Raw genomic sequence first — 16,666 nt, forward strand, 5'->3', positions numbered from 1 at the left:
TATATTCCAAAAGATGTGTGATTTTTTTATAAGGCAAAAGAAATCTCTAATTCATAAGAAGCCAGGATAAAATCCTTGAAGACCGCAAGCCAAAGTTAACTGCAAGCAATTTTCTAAATCTCAAAAAAAAAAAAAAAAAGCAATTTTCTAAATCTCAGCAAGAGAGGACTCTGTTACACAAAGGTAGCTATGCCACTAAAACAAGAGGCCTAGAAAGAAAGCAAGGCACAAGAAAACCAAACTTCCACAGAATGAGTTGTTCTATTTGGTAAACAGTCTGGTCCACAGAGAGACTGTATCCCGTTAGGATGTCCCCCTTGTCAAGGTCCACTCCTGCTGCTGGAAGGATCTTCCCATCTTCAGATGTGGCACTAGCACATCTGACTGAGTGCGGTCACTCAGCAAGAGCCAATTTAAGCTGGCTTCTCCATTCACACTGCACTCGAAAGAGACTAATTTCCAATTCCTCTTCAGACTCCAAGAGCAGATGTTGTGGCAAATGTTACAGCGAAGCGAACCCAGACAGCGATCCCGTGGCACTCCCTGGGGCGCACAGGACTCCTCAGCTCGTGCTATGGCTTGGACAGACACTGGTTTCAGGTCTACTGCTGCCCCCTCCTCCCTGCCAGGGTTTCTGATGGGACATGCTTTTGTATCAACACAGGGGATCTTGGAGAACAGGAGAATGTTCCCAACAGGGCTAGGGGGCAAGTGACAGCCTCAGAGCACTGAGGCCCTATTGCATCTGGCAGCCTGAATTGGGCAGCAGCTCCTGCAAATGAGAAGCCACTGCCTTCGTTAGGTAGGTCATTGTCCCATAAGCCCCACTTGGAGCACTGTCATAAAAGAAGTGGCAAATGCCCGTGGCTTGGTCTTTCTCCAGGGTGTCTGTGGCGCCAAGTGACATCTGCAGCAGGAAAAGACCAAGGCAAAGAATGAACAGAGTTCTCTCTCTGATCCTGGGATTGACTGGACATGCTAGAAGCCAGGGTGTCGGGGACCAGCAGCCCCCAGAGAAGGGCTCTAAGCCCAAGGACAGGAGCCAAGAGTGCCCGGGGAGGACACCCAGCCTCTCCTCCAGGTACTACGCCGTGCTCCCGCATGTCCTAGTCTGCAGCGCGATACTGACCCTGTAAGAAGAAGACAGCTCCTCCTACCTGACTGCTGGGCGCAGGGTAAGTGATTTGTCTACCAGGGTCACACCCATAGCAAGAGTGGTGTTCACACTACAACCATTGCCAACACGAGTCTATCCATTTCCAAAGTGGCCACTGTGCCATTTTCTAACCAAATGGTTGACATTTTTTCAGCATCTGTGATGCCATTTTCTTTGAGAATATTCTTTCCTATTGGACACAGAATCCTCAGCCTCGGCAGAGATAAATGCCAGCCAACCTGCTACCTTGCTTCTGTCCCCACCTTGGCTGGGGTGGGGAGTGTGAGTGGGCAGGCCTAGGCACACCCACCTGGTCCTGCAGAAACAGCTGGTTGGCCATCTGCACGATCTGGTCCACGTGGATGATGCCTCCGATACTGTTCATGTCGGTGTCTGAGAGCAACGTCAGCACCATGATGGCCTCCACCAGCAGCTGCCGGTACTCAGGCTGCGGCACGCGGTTCAGCACCGCCTCGACGTGGACGGCAAACTTGATCTCCTGTGGGGTCATCTGTCAAAGGCACCAGCGAGGGGTCAAGAGGGAGCCGAGGCCCACCAGCACTGCTGGCTACCAGCACTGGCCACAGCACCCACCGGGCTTGGCTCAAGTGCTGCCTCCTTTTTGGCCACCTTCTTGATTCCACCAGCCAGAACCCTCGGGAGCAGATGGCCGAGGACCTCGCAGTTGGGGTAAGCTGGCCTTGTCCTAGCTTGATTTACCTACCCACTAGACTGGGACATCCAGGGGACAGGGCCCTTTGCTCATTCCTCTTTCTCCATCATCACTCCCTGTGGCATATAGCACTGGGTCTTGGGCAGGGTAAAAACTAAAAACCCCATTGGTAAAGAATGAATAGGGGAAAGGAAACCAGAAAGATGACTGTTCTCGACAGAGGGGTTGGAGGAGGCTGCACAAAGGTCCAATGTGTGTGGCGTGCAGTTTTGCTCTTCTCTCTTCAGAGTGCTTTAAAGGGCAAATGTAAAGCTCTTGACAGTCAGATATGTGGTTTCTGAGGGGACAAAGAAAAGGTGATGCTAACAAATGTGGGAAACAACCTTAGCAAACTGTGAGGGTGAAGTGGCTAAAGAGATGGGCCTACAAATGGCCTGTCTGGTTGTAGCACACTTGGAAGAAATGGGAGCGGTTGGAGCCCACGACATAAAGCACTTGGGGGAGACCCGCAGTAGGTGGGCGCCGGGGTCTTCCCATCATACCTCTCTCGTCGTTGAGGATGGGAGCACGTAACCATCGATGGACAGACCATGGCACTGAAGGCAGAACACACATAGGACAGTTCAGTCAGATTCCAGAGCCTGATTAGTAAGTGTGCACACACGTTCGCACACGTTCAAGTCACTCTGCTCTGGAAACCTGCATGAAGGCTGAACACGCCAGACGGTCAGAGTTATTTTTAGAGAGCTTGTTCTCACTGCCCACAGGCTGTGTTTTCGATGGAGCAATTCTAGGGAAGCAGCAGGCATCTTTTAGATCTTGCACGAACAATGCCCCAGGGAGCTGCTGGGTCCTCCTCTGTGGAAGCTCTGTATTACACTTGGCAACCAGGCCCTGGCGGCTGTGAGGCCCCCTTTGGTGCCATATAAAGGGAGATTTTCATGGCTCCTGCTGGCGAAGTGATACTTCTGTGCCTTTGCAGGCATCTATTTTTGAGATTACTATAATAAGCACCAATCACAAAAGATGCGAGCACATGCACAGACATGCACACGCACGCCCGTGTATATAAATATCAAGCGCCGGCTCAACACAAAATGCTGCTTTTTCATAATAAGAGTGTCTTGGTATTGAACTAGAAGAAGTCTGGATGGAAGCGTATGATGCCCCAGGAAGAGTGGGGAGATTTTCTAGGAAGTTCATTCTAGTCTAATTGGCTGCCTTCTAAATCCCCGTGCCCTGGCGGGCTGAGGACAGAGAGACAGCAAATGCCTGCGCCTCCTGAGCAGAGGTGGAGAAAGGAGGAGCAGAGGCTTGTGGGTGTTGAGGGCTCTGCTACCATGTGGGGACAAGCTGCCAGACGACAGGGACCATTCTGACGTCCCCATGCTAGCCCCATGAAGACCTCAGTCCCTACAAAGCAGAGATGCTAAACCTCCCTAATGGACCAAGGGCCCTTGCCACAGAAATAAAACGGCTGGGAGGTGCTAGGGCTTTGGGAAGGGGGTTGTAGTATGTGCTCATTTGGGATTACTATCCTCTCCTCTCCTACTGTGAAATGAACTAACAAAAATAGTTTTAAGAAAAAAAAATCGTTTTAAGAAAAAAATCGGTCCTGCCCATGGTTCTTTATTTGCATCAAAGCTTTTAACTGAGGCGGTCCGCGCCTGGGTGTAAGGAAAGACCAGCTGGGGCAGAACCCAGGGGGACACACAAGTGCTCTGGGACCGGGCCACAGGGAGCCAGGCGTCCAGCAAGTGCAGAGCAAAGGGGTGTGGCTTCCGCCAGTGCCCCCTCCTCGGTCACAGGCACAGACAGGCTCTGCGGTGTTCCCGTGTGGCCAGTGAGGCCTGTGGCTTCCCTGACCTCTGCTAATATCTTCACATCCCCAGGCAGCTGTCTCATAGCCACAGGCATAGGGGGCAGCTGGCTAAGGGGAGTGGCTCTGGGGTCCCCATTCTCTAGGTGGAGAGGCAGAGGCAGCCCAGGTGTGTGGGGATTGTGCCTCAGGGCACCTGGGACCTGACATGGTGCCCTGCAGATAGGAGGGTGTCACTGAAAGGTACAGACAGCACACCTGCCTGAACGTGCAGGAGGCTAAGGCCTAGGGTTGCCATTCCAGGTTGCCTCTGTCACAGGGCTGTCATCCGAAGCCTTCTCTGCCTTCTACGGCTCTTATCTATCTTCTTTCCTATGTCCCTGAAATATATGTCAAAGGTGGTCCCACAAAACTTGGGCTGCCACTTGATCTAACTTGCTGTGGTTGCAGCCAGCAGCTTTCACCCGGGACAATTTGCTGCCCAGGGGACACTTGGCAACGTCTGGAGATAGTTTGGGTTGTCACAACCGTGGGTGAGAGTGGGGGTGCTACAGGCATCTAGCGGGTGGAGGCTAGGGATGTTGCTTGACATCCCACAACACATGGAAGAGCTTCCACAAAAAAGAACTACCCGGCCCTGAGTGTCAGTGGTGCCAAACATCAGCGGTGAAGAAACCCTGCTCTAGGCTGGGGGCTCCCTGAGCTTGGGGAGCTGTACGTCTGCTTGCTCTGCAGCCACCTGTTCCCTGACACCTGCAGGAGCCGCTGTGCCTCCTAAAGGAATTAAAGGGGAGGGTTCATCTCCCTAGGAGTGCGTGCCCACCCGGTGACAAGGCCAGTGGAATGCAGTAGAGTGGCCAAGCTTACTACCTTCTGAAGGATCTTCCACACCCTCTGGTAGAATCCCACAGGGACCCTGTTGATGGCTCCATCCAGCCTTCTTCTGCGAAGCCACTGGCCCTGGCGCTCCCCCCAGCCGATGTGGTGGCCACCCGAGTCTGACGATGATGTGCCCGTGGGCGAGGACGGGGTGCTGGACCTCTGCAAGACAGACGGCGTAGGGCCTTCAGAAACCTCGGAGCCATGCCCCATGGGGCTGCGGGCCGCCGTGAGGGATGCCTCAGCAAATTCATCAAAACACAGACCAACTGCCCAGAAAGGACCAGAGTTCCCTGATTGGAGTCTGGCCATTTCCTGAAACTGGATTCTTTTCTGTACGGGTTCGGTTACTGATCTCCTTTGTATACCCCTCCTAGCCCTGCAGCAAAGGACCTCGACCTGACAGGGGAGGCCGAGCAGGCGAGAGTGCCGCCCCCGGAGCCAGGCTGTGACTCCCTACTCATCACCCCCACATCAGTCGCAACACTAGCTCTGGGCCTCGCCTTCACCCGTACAACGGGGCACAGTCGGACCTGCTGTAGGGAGCCGGGAGTGCTCCCTGAAAGAAGATACAGAAAACCCTGAAAGCACGCCTGGCTTGCAGTAAGTGCACACGGGCCTCAGCTGTCCCTCCCAAGGCCTTCTGGCATTGCTGTAGGAGGGCCTGGAGAGCGAGCCCAGGCTCTCAGAGTATGTGGGCCTTTCAGAGGCGCTCCAGCCCAGGCAGAGAAACGCCGAAGTGCCCACTTGACTTCTATGGTGCCCCAGAGAAGCAGTGGGCGCCTCCCTGCATTGCAGATGCTGCAGACAATGCAACACGTCACATGGAGGAAGGGGGAGACGGGTTGTTCTGGAGCCAAAGACAAAAAGTAAAGGCTGGGAATCCTTATTTAGTAGTGGGGCCTCAGAGATGACGGTATATCCACCAGTCCCTCTGAATCACTTTCTGTTTGTTCTCAGCACAAGGCTCCATCCTGACCAGGGGGGCCAATGGCGGCCTCCGAGAGGGAGCATCCGCTTTGCTGAAGCAGAGGGAGCGCGCGTCATCTCATCCCCACCTCCTGGCCTGAGGCTGGCCGGATTCTGGCCTTCGTGAGCCAAGTGCTGGGGCAGGGCCAGCAGTTCTGCTTCTGGCCTCCGGAGTCAGCAGGCCCGCCCACGACTGCAGATGCAGCTCAGAGAGGCTCCCGGTGGGGGCCTGGAGCGGGGCCTTCAAGCCAAGCTGGCCTCCCCGCAGCAGAGCTCACAGCCCGCTTTCTGCCAAGGGGTGGATTCTAACCCGCCCATGTACAGGGCAGTAGAGGGTAACTTTCATCCTTCCACGTTACCTCGTTCTGAACTCTCTGGTACCTTCGTTTCTCAATGCACAGCAACACACTTAAAGGTTTCAAAATGAAATCTGAATGGTAGGCCTGCTAGCAGGGCAGGAGGCAGGAGTCTTCCCTATGTACTCATTTTGACTTCATCGGATCTTATTTTGAAGAGGCTGTTAGGCTGGGTTATTCCATCGGGCTCATTACTGCCATTTAAACACGGCAACAATTAGATACAAATAAAAGTAATTACAGCCACACTCATCAATGACTCAGCTGGTTTTCTCCTTCTAGTTTCAAGAGGAAGATTAAGACTTGCTTCTGCAATTAGAATATTTCCTACTCCTCCACTTGATCTGGGGCCTCACGCCAAGCCAGGGCATTATGAGTACAAGGTGCTCAGCAGCACGTGCAGGCAGTGGCTTGCCACCACAGCTCAGAAGAAAGGCACAGAACCAATGCTTCGAAGGTTCCAGAAGCTCCTGGACAAACAAAGCTCAATTCAAGAACTTCTGGGCTTTCCTTCTAGACCCTCTTCACAATGACAGTCAAACGAAAACACTTAAACCTGTTCAACTCTGTGGGAGGTAGGGATGAGGTGGGTGCACGAGAAGGGCAACAAGAGGATTCAGACACCACAAACAAGGAGGCGGTGAGGACAGTCGGGATGCATGGTTTACCGCAGACTTGGAGGAATGCGCACTGCTGGACACGGCCTGGCTCACAGAAAACAGCTACAAAACAAAGAGAGTCCACTCAGTCATGTGCAGTGACACCAAAGGACGCCAGCAGAGAGGAGGCACATAGAACACCATGGAAAACCCCACGAAAAGAAGGTGCAGAGGAGGCAGCCAGACAGAGGTTCTCACTCACCGTCCAGGCAAACAGCCCCAGACACCAGCCAGTGCAGAGCTCAGGGCTCCGTGCAACGGAGGACTTGGGAAATGTTCTTTCACAGGAGTATGAAATACGTTACCTATCCTAAGCCAATGTGGAGGGGCCTCATCGAATTAGGACACCATTTATTTTCCAAAGTCAGAGCCACAAAATGCTAATCTTTTAAGTGAAGAGGTGCAAAAATCTGTAGAGATCAATAAAATACCTACCCATAACCAGCATTTAGGATCTGGCACCTACTGGCGTTACATAGATATTTGTTAAATGAACAAATAAGGGCAGGCTGATAACTTTTTGGCCAAACGAGTATTTTCTCAGCTAAAAATCTATAATGTATCCTTAACTTGCATGGAGATAGTACCTGAGCACAGACTGTGCACCTGTGGTGTTCTTGCAAAAGTGAGTAGAAATTTACAACGCCAAGGCATCTATAAAATTTTAGACAGAGAATAATACATTTCCTTGATGTAAGTAGCCAAATATAAAGCTTGTACTGGCTGAATCGAAACCTATCAAAGTAGATCATTTTGTTCCCATAACATTGCAAGGACAGTATTAAATGGAGGCAGAAGGAGCCACCCATGCTCACCCATAGTGAGCCATGATCGGGGTATGGTGCCACCGAGTGGCTAGTGAAGGAAGATGTTTGGAAAGTTGGCTGACTTGGAAAGAGCCTAAAGCAGCATCAGAGACAACAGAGAGAAGCTGCATGTCACTCTACAACTCCTCTACGCTCTCTGTCACAGGACATGAAATCATCAGGAATGTGCTAACTTTCTGGAGGGAAGGGGAGGATGCATGTCCCGAAGGTGCTCTCAAAGAACAGTCTCCTTACACGGTTTTCCTTCCAGGGTTAAATTCCCCCAGGCAATCTGGGGACAGGACTAGCAGTGTTTTTTCTAGTCATCTACTCAATGGCCATGTTTTACTTTTCCCTCTTTACTTTCCCTTTTTTTGAACAGAAACTCCTGCCAAGGCAGAGCCCAGAACTCTCTCTCTCACAAAGCATCCTATAAAACCCAAGAGCCTGAGAAATGGGTTTTTCAAAGGTGCATGGTAAGGCTACCTCTCTTGGTCTGCCTATCCCCGGGGCGGCCTGTCACAGCCCAAGGGGTCACCTCTACCCGGGGGGATCTGATGGGCAAAACCATTCCCTGTGCCATCAATCTCCGTATTCACCACCTTGCTTTCCACATTCAAGCCAGAAAGAACATGAAGTACACACGTGAGGAACGAAACAAGACAATGTTTCACCTGGTCATCAGCACTAAATCGCCTAGTCATCTGAAAGTAAAAATACATCAGGACATAAACAAAAGCCAGTTTCAAATCAAGGATGCCCTACTTTTGTCACCCTCTAGAAAATCCAGGGAAGTGTTGGCTCAACTGCTGGGTGTGACCCAGGAGCACCTCATGGACTCAATTTACTGAGGCATCATTTGAAATGGAGAAGAGAATCTGAGTACATTTGTCACTCAGCTCATGGTCAGAAGGAAACTCTCCTTCCTCCTATAGATCAATCCAATCTTAGCACCGTCCCAGGGGTCACTGCAGAAGGAATTTTCTGTGAAACAAAAAGTGAACCAAGAAAAGAGACACCTGTTGCTGATGGCAAACACAGGTATCGTGAGCATTCCATTCTGTTTCTACAATCTTTTTGCTATTTCATCTGAAGGACACATTTCACAGAGAGATGATTCAGTTACATTTTGCACGACTTTATTTTTGGAATAGCTGTGGCCCACCACCAAGAAAGTGTGGTTCTCAGCAGCAGACACAAACACAGGTAAGGGGGTTTTCTGAAATGTTCACATAATTCTTAGATATCTGGGTAGCGTGTGTTCAGATCTCAGGACAGAAGGGAGCTCACATCCTCTACAAAGAGCACCCTGCATGTCCTGGGTTTCTAGCACTTTCTGAGGTGAGCCCAGGTATGAAAAGCACTTCTTTCCAGGCACTGCCACTGAGTCTTGTCTTACCTGTTTCATCTCGCTCCTCAGTCTGTTAATGCCACTCCTCTCGGTTTTGGTGACTCCAGTGTGTCCCACTTCGTGGATAGAGATGGCAGGGCTGGATGTAGAGGAATGGATAGGTCGCACTGGAGGGGAAACACACACACATGTAGTTCTCAGAAACTATTAGCATCCACCCTGAGGGAGGAATACGTGCCATGTGCTTATTTTTAATCCACATCTATCTTTCCCACTTGATTATAAACTCTCTTAGAAGACAGCCTCATCTGCCCAGGCCAGTGCTCTGTTTCCAGCATCTGGAACAGTGCCTGCTACACAGCACAGGCTCCATTAGCTGTCTGAATTAGTGGGTGAAAAAGTGAACGTCACTTAAGCAGCATGGAGAAAAACAGAGCGGCCATAAAACACTTTAATGAATTACTTGGTTTTTTAAAAAATAATTTCTTCTCCAAAAGCACATCTTCCTTGTAGAAAACTGAGACCACCCAACTAAGGGACCTTGGGGCCGGACCTTCCCTTCTTCCGGGGAAGTCCTGGGAGAACGAGCTGAGGGCTGCCGGTGGAGGAGGCATGGCTGCCCAAGAATCCATGTGCTTCTGACAGCAGAAGGAGCAGGGAGGCCTCCATCACCTCACTTTCAACCTGCTGCAGCAGCCTCTGAACTCAGGTCTGTGTGCACCCCATGAACCAATTCTCTGGGCTTCGGTCACAGCAATCATAAAAGGCAAGTGTGATCATGTCACTACACACTTGGAGTCCTTCCAGGCCTGCCTCTGCCTTCAGGAGAAAGCCCTCTCGACTTGAGTTCCACCTACCCCTCTTAGCTCTGCACTCCTATGCCAGCTACATGGTGCTGGGCATTTGTACGTGCTGTCCCTTCCCATCCCTTCTGCTTGCAATTAGACATATTTATAGCTTTCAAGTGACATTATTCCGTTCTCAATTTTGTAAGCATCTATAGCTTTAGATCTAATAACAAATTTTTAGTCATTATCTCTGTCAAACCACATATATTATTTTGATGAGCAGAACACATAAAATATTTATCTTGCATATTTACGTTTCAAGGGCTGTGCATTTGAATAGAACTGAAAATTACTTTTGGAAAAGGATCTCAAGCACTCCTCCTTCAGGAAAGGAGAAAAGCGACCAAAACACATCTGATTGCACCATGCTGTCTTTGTTTGCTAGCTGGTGCACACTCTGGAGGAAAAAAATGAAGTACCCAGTGTCCCTCTTATTAAATAAAAAGAATGACAGCCTACACCGCATTTCTTTGGCTTGATGAAATAAATTCACCAATGTATCTGCAAATCATTTTGCTGTATTATGATGGGAGAAATGGTAATTGCTTCAATTATAATTAGGGAGCATTTGAGAACAGAATTCCACCAGGACTCGGGTGATTATATTTCCTAGCACAGCAAACAAGGTTCTGGTACAGATCAAAACTGAGTGAGCGAGATGGAGTGAAGCAAGCTCAGCAAGAACATGCCAGGAGGGTGTAGAGGACTCTGCTCCCCTAAAGGGTATCGGAGGTCTGCTTGAGAGTGCTTCTACCAAACCAAAGGTGGGGCACTCAGGTGACTGGAAAAAGCCCTCTCGTCTCAACACCCTGGTCATACCCTGCCCTCCTCATACATGTGCACAAGTGAGGGTGAGAGGAGGGAGGTGGCAAGCCAGGGTGCAGAGGGGTGCATGCCATAGCCACATGCGACTACTCTCAGCCAGCCTACGAGGGGTCACAGAGGTCTACAAGCAGAGGTCTCTGTAAAGCAAGGACCCTCCCCTGTAGAGTCTGTCCACGATTGCAGCTCCAGGAGACCCTGGGCATGCCTGTCTCGCCCCTTTGGCCCCCCACAATGGTGAACCGAGCATTGACTTACTGCTTCTTTCAACGCCAAACTCCTTTCCACTCAGAATATGGTGCAGGAGGTTTTTCATGTCGAAAGGGCTGAGATTCATCAAACTTTCAGAAGCTTCTTCTCCTACAAATACACACCTTCTAAGTATCTCCAACAGCTGCTGGCATGTTGAGACTGGCAGGCCTCGGGGAGATGGCGACAAAGGCTACCGCGGCAGGTCTCCCTGCTTGGGATGACCTCACTACTGTTTCAGGGCAGAACTGTGCTGCTCCTCAGTGATTCCAAATACGGTTTAAATTGTGTATTTTCTTAACACTCAGACACGTAATTTTTCACACCGATGATTCCCGATGCTGGAATGTGGCTCCTAGTCGATTTACATATTTACACTGGTAGAAGTGTTATGAAATGGAGGATAACCTCTCACCACAGGGGGATACTGAAGGAACTTAGCTGTCAGGAGCAGAGCATGAGACCCTAGTGCCTCATTCTCCCTGACGTATGAAATTCAGCACCCTGTGCTAGCTGCCTTGGCCAAGTGACGCAGAAATGAGAGAACCTGGTAAAGCATGAGCACTTGCAAAGGCTCAGAAGCCCTGATTCCAGAATACTTGGGCAGGCCCCCAGTGGGGCAGGGTGGGAGGGGTGGGAACCCCCCCCCCCCCCCCGAAGGCCTGCCTGTGCGCACCATACCTGAGCAGTTCAGGCTCCGTGCCAGCTCCGTGGCCATCACCTGAATGATCAGTCCGATCCGGAGTCTGAGCATCTCCACGAAGAGGCTGGGCTGCGCCCTGACATACATGGCCAGGTAAACCACAATCTCCTGATGCAGACACGGGGAGACAGTGTTTCAGGGGCTGGTGGTGGAGAGGCCCCTGCACTGGGACTGAGGCGTGGCCCTGCCCCTCCCTCCGCCCCTGACCTGTGTGAGGACTGCGATGCTGATGTCCTGCCCACTGGCTTCATAGATGAGCTTTGTGAGCTCCTCCGGGGGCAGGGGCCTAGGAAGGAGCATCAAGACACAAACACCATGAAAGATACCTAAGAGTGGTACTTCCTCACCCTCTACAGAAGGGCCTTATTTTCCTGCTGGGAGCTCCTGAGCGACTGTGTTTTTAAAAAGATCTTCTTTCCTGGGGCATGGGGTGGCTCACTCAGTTGATCATCCAACTCCTGATTTCAGCTCAGGTCACGGGTCTCAGGGTTGTGGAATCAAGCCCTACATAGGGCTCCCTGCTCAATGTGGAGTCTGCTTGTCCCTCTCCTTCTGCTCCCTGCCCCCCCGACCCTGCCCCGCTTGTGCTCTCTCTCTCTTAGCTAAATAAATTAAATCTCAAAAAAAGGGCCCTTTCCTGAATGGTGGATGGCACACCTATAAATGTGAGGCCACTAGGCTGAAGACTTACGCAGAGATGGTCTTCTCCCGGGGCTCTGGTGGCAGGCCCACCGTGAGCTGTTTCTGGTGTGACAGCAGGTCTGTGCAGGCCTACTCGCGTAGGAAAAAGGATGCGGACCACGGCAACAGCCGGAGGGTGGAGGAGGCGGAGAAGAGAAAAGCCAACAGGGAAGTGTCACCACCAAGACGACAGATTTACCTTTACAAGCTTTATGACCCATGCTGCCATTTATTTGAAAATTCATATATAGACCCCAGACTGAGCCACCCAAGCAGGGCTGGGGCCCTGTGAGCTCTGTGGCCTGGGTATTCAATGCCCACCCACTGTAGTAAACACACTGCATCCCCAGCTATTCCACAAGGGAGATGAGCTGTCCTGAGTCCTAAGATAGCAGTGTTAAGAGTTCATGACCACATTACAGTCTTAAGTTGCCAGTTTCCCCATTATTTACACACAGTAAACACCATCACCTTACCATAACATTGAATTCTACTGTCTTAGAGAGCAGTTCTGGATTCTGCAGGGCCTCAGGGTTAAAATGTTAATCATGATTATATTGCAGATGTGCAGAAATAAGAACGCTCTGTTTAAAGGTGGCAGGCCACAAAGCATTTTCATTTTATTTCTTGGTAAAAACCCTTTTCTGCAGCTAAAAAGGAACAAAACTAATCAACTTGAATTTCATTTCCTTTGCTTGCCCTCCAAGAACAGTGGGAGGTCAGGAGAGGAGGGCCTATTCCATCTGTGTATTGGATAACCGATTTCCTTTACAAATATGAGCTACTTGCCTCCAGCTTTTCTAACAGAAAGAGGGCACGGGCTCTTCTAGGGGCTAGAAAGAACAAACGGACTGCCCGAGTGCACTTGCTCTGACCTCTGCCAGGACCTCTACTTTCTTCCTGAGCAGGCCAGAGATGTAGCGAATCAAACCCCACTCCTGGTTCAAGCCAGCTTTCCCGTAGAGCTCACTGAGGAGGCTGTGAACTGTGACCCCGTGTTGTCCAGAGAGATTTGTGTCCCAGCTGGGGCCTCTGTCAAGAGATAGAAAACTCCAGAAGTATGGCCTGGAAGGCTTACAAGTCAGATTCTCTTGCAGCAGAGCTCACTTGGCAGGGAGGGAAATGAATCACTGTACATTCTGCCAAGTTCTGGGGGCCCTCCCGGTGCCTCTGAGTCTCACCGAGAGGGTTCCATCTTACCACAGCATCCCTTATGTCTATTTCAAACAGAAGCCTAACATCAGGAAGCAGTGAGATCCTGGCCTCATTCAGCCTTCTCGTCCCAGGAGACCAGCACTAGTAGACAGGGAAGGGGACAGAAGTCTGTTCATGGTGATCCTGGGGAATTTGGGGGAATCATGACCTGGTTTGCTGGAAGGCCAAGAAAACTCAAATAGAATCAAGGAGAATGGAACAAGCTCGAGCTAGTGAAGACCATAAACTTACTTTATCACATACAGAATGTACAGAATGTCTGCTTGGTCCTGTAGGTTTGCACAGTCTTTCAGCTGCTCCACCAGCTTCTCACAGTCCACATCACCATGGTCATCTCTGGGCCACAGGAAGTCCTCATCAGGGGCCTAGACACACAAAAGCCAAAAAAAGCAGGGGAGAGGGGCTGAGTGTGTGAACTCTCAGAAGACCAGGAAGTAACATAGCAGCGGGGCTTGGAACTCTGTACTGCTGGGCTCCAGGGTTTCAGGGACTCTTCTGTAACTTTTTATTTATATGTTTACTATTTCTGATCAGTGAATCACTCTGTTACTCGATGTTTGCAAGAGACCAGGCTGAACAGGTTAAATTATGTGTAAGTAACTCAGAACTTCCAATCCCCCAAAACTTACACATTGAAAAGTTGAAAAAAAGGTGAAAATGAACCCATGGGCGCTAGAACTCAGGCTAGAGGTTACCACTGGAGTGGAGGGGATGAGGCAACTGGGAGAGCACAAAGAGTGGTCCCTGACACTGGTCACCTGCTTCCATCTTTCTCTATATAGGTTGGGCTGCAATAAAATATCTTTTTTTTTTAGATTTTTATTTATTTATTCATGAGAGACATACAGAGAGAGGCAGAGATATAGGCAGAGGGAGAAGCAGGCTCCATGCAGGGAGCCCGATGTGGGACTCAATCCTGGGACTCCAGGATCATGCCCTGGGCTGAAGGCAGGCACCAAACCACTGAGCCACCCAGGGTTCCCCATAAAATATCCATTTGAAAGCAAAACAAACACAAAAATTATGTAAGTTTTAAACAACCTATAATTGAGGCTAGGTTAAAATATTCTCCAGTAGACATTGAATCCTTATATTCATGTGAGAGAAAATCAAGGGAGACTTCTAGATAAAACAAATTATGGGAACCAGTGGGGAACACCCTGAGATTATACTTTCCTTAGGGATCTTTTTCTAGTTTTGTACCCTGCTCTGCAAATGGCCTGGCCTTGGCTGGCTGGCACAGACAGGGCAGGGCTAGGCAGTGAGCTAGCTTACTTCCTCTAGCATGACAGATTCTGATGAGCAGGTGGAAAGGCAGTAGCCTTTTCCTACATGCAAAATATAAAGGTTTGCATCACATGCATTGTACATAAGGACACAAGGCAGACTGCAGACAACTAAGTGAGTGGGTTCCCACTGAAATCCAGAACTTCCCATCCCCAAAGTCCTGGATATCAAAAAATATACTCTTTCAAGTTCAACCACATGAAAGAGTTCTTGGGACCATGCCAGCACTGAAGAACATCACACTTAAAAAACAAAAAAGTGATTCTAAATACTTTACCTTTTTTAGGAGTGGCTGAGGAGAATCAACAAGATTCAGTGACTTGCGGTGAGCACTCAGAACTTTAGTTGGCAAAGTCATGGGAACAACTGGAAAACAAGAGAAGCAAGCAAGGCCTTTGGAGGAGGAAGAGGAGGAGGAGGAGACTTCTTTAGAGAGGTATGGCGGCTACTCCTTACCCAATACAAACCAACTAAAGGAGTCGTTATTTATTTAGCTTAATTAATTTCGGAAAGAATTTACCATGTAGCCACATCACGTGCTAAATCTGGGAACAGGAAATGAGCAGGACATGGATCTTGCTTTACTTAAGGAGCAGAATTTCCCTTTTTCCTCCTGGAATTCCAGGGAACTGACATAGCATCTGAGGACTGAAAGGAGCTTTAGAAATGACTCAGGTGGACCTATGTCTTTCAGATGAGGAAACTGAGAACCCGGGAAGGAAGAGCATGTGGCCAAGGTCACTGGCCTTCTGGTAACTGAGGCGTCCAGTTCCCGGGAGTGCGGCGTGCATTTCACTTTGCCAGGGCCAGCTGCTGGAGCTTCTGGTGTTGAACCACCTTTGGATGCTATCATTATCAGTACTTATTCATCAAGCCATCTGTGTCTTCCAGGCTATTTTCTTGGGAAAATAGGAGGCTTTCAAAATAGAGACGGGGCATATTTAAAAGGCATTTATGGACCTCCAGGCTATACTAATAAAGGAAACACACATTTTAATTTTAATTCCTCTCAAATCCCCCCTTGACTTGGCAGAAAATAATTTTTTTAAAAAGACAAATCCTCAAGAATAGGGAAAAGTGGGAGAGAAGACAACAGTAGTGACATTTTGGAAGCAGGAAAACGGATGAATGAAAGATAACAGACTAAGCAGACAGAAGGCAACATAACCCCAAGTCTGCAGTGAGAACAACCAACAGCCAGTCAGGTTTAGGTCAGAGAATCCTTAGACGTTTCAGGAGCTTGCTGCATTATACACCTCTGGAATTGGGGGGTCCGGAAGGGGTCCAGAAATAAGGAAGACTGGAGAGAAGCTGTGCAAGAAGCAGTGAGCTCCCTAGACACCTTCCTCCAATCCGTACAACTTGGCAACTGCCTTGCTCCTCCTGACAGAAGACTAGAGGGCCTGTGGAAGAGAGTGAATGCGAGAGGTGGGGTGTGTGGCATGTCCACAGTCCTCGGGTAGAGTTAAGTGACCATACAGCTCCAAGCGACCAACCCTGACCTGTCAAAAAGGAGATCGCAAAAGAGATTGTAGAGTAGCTCTGGGAAATCTACCCAGCCTACACTCATCCATCACCCACACCCCACCTCCATGCTTAGAGACTCGCAGAGGTGAGCAGATAACCAAGGAACACCCAGCATTTGAGGAAAGATTCTAATGTGGAAGACCACATTAGAAGACCACATTTTCCCACCAGAGGGGGAAAAGTTGACTTGGGGGACCTGGAAACCACTTAGTGAGAAGAAAATGTAAAAACTAAACCCTAGGGATCCCTGGGTGGCGCAGCGGTTTAGCGCCTGCCTTTGGCCCAGGGCGCGATCCCCGCAGACCCGGGGTCGAATCCCACGTCGGGCTCCCGGTGCATGGAGCCTGCTTCTCCCTCTGCCTGTGTCTCTGCCTCTCTCTCTCTCTCTCTGTGACTATCATAAATAAATAAAAATTGAAAAAAAAATAATAAAAAAAAACAAAAAACTAAACCCTAAAGCCCCACTGTTAATATTCTTACAGTAGTAAGACATTGAATTGCATGCACAAAACAAGAATAAACGCACTTCAGAGAACAAAGGCTGAAAACATAATAGCAAAAGTAAAAAACCTCATTTGAGGGAGTGGAATAAAAAGTTGAGGCAGTTGCCCTCAGAACAGAGCAAAAGACAAAAGAGAAACGCTAAAGACTTCTCCAGGAGGTTAC

The 16,666-nt window shown here is 49.7% G+C and overlaps 1 protein-coding gene across 1 annotated transcript in view; it reads right to left on the minus strand.

Moving 5' to 3' along the window:
* Window positions 1-242: 242 nt before the first annotated feature.
* Window positions 243-16,666, minus strand: part of PHKA2 (phosphorylase kinase regulatory subunit alpha 2) — a 79,422-nt gene continuing 62,998 nt past the window's right edge. The window contains 14 exon segments of the mRNA XM_038586983.1: window positions 243-907; window positions 1,467-1,667; window positions 2,372-2,425; window positions 4,519-4,689; window positions 6,521-6,574; window positions 7,992-8,021; window positions 8,717-8,835; window positions 10,597-10,698; window positions 11,269-11,398; window positions 11,498-11,576; window positions 11,982-12,061; window positions 12,847-13,003; window positions 13,418-13,551; window positions 14,751-14,839. Coding sequence (XP_038442911.1) covers window positions 737-907; window positions 1,467-1,667; window positions 2,372-2,425; window positions 4,519-4,689; window positions 6,521-6,574; window positions 7,992-8,021; window positions 8,717-8,835; window positions 10,597-10,698; window positions 11,269-11,398; window positions 11,498-11,576; window positions 11,982-12,061; window positions 12,847-13,003; window positions 13,418-13,551; window positions 14,751-14,839 — 1,571 coding nt within the window. The 3' untranslated portion in view covers window positions 243-736.

This window comes from Canis lupus, chromosome X, assembly GCF_011100685.1.
Source record: "Canis lupus familiaris isolate Mischka breed German Shepherd chromosome X, alternate assembly UU_Cfam_GSD_1.0, whole genome shotgun sequence".
Taxonomy (NCBI): domain Eukaryota; kingdom Metazoa; phylum Chordata; class Mammalia; order Carnivora; family Canidae; genus Canis; species Canis lupus.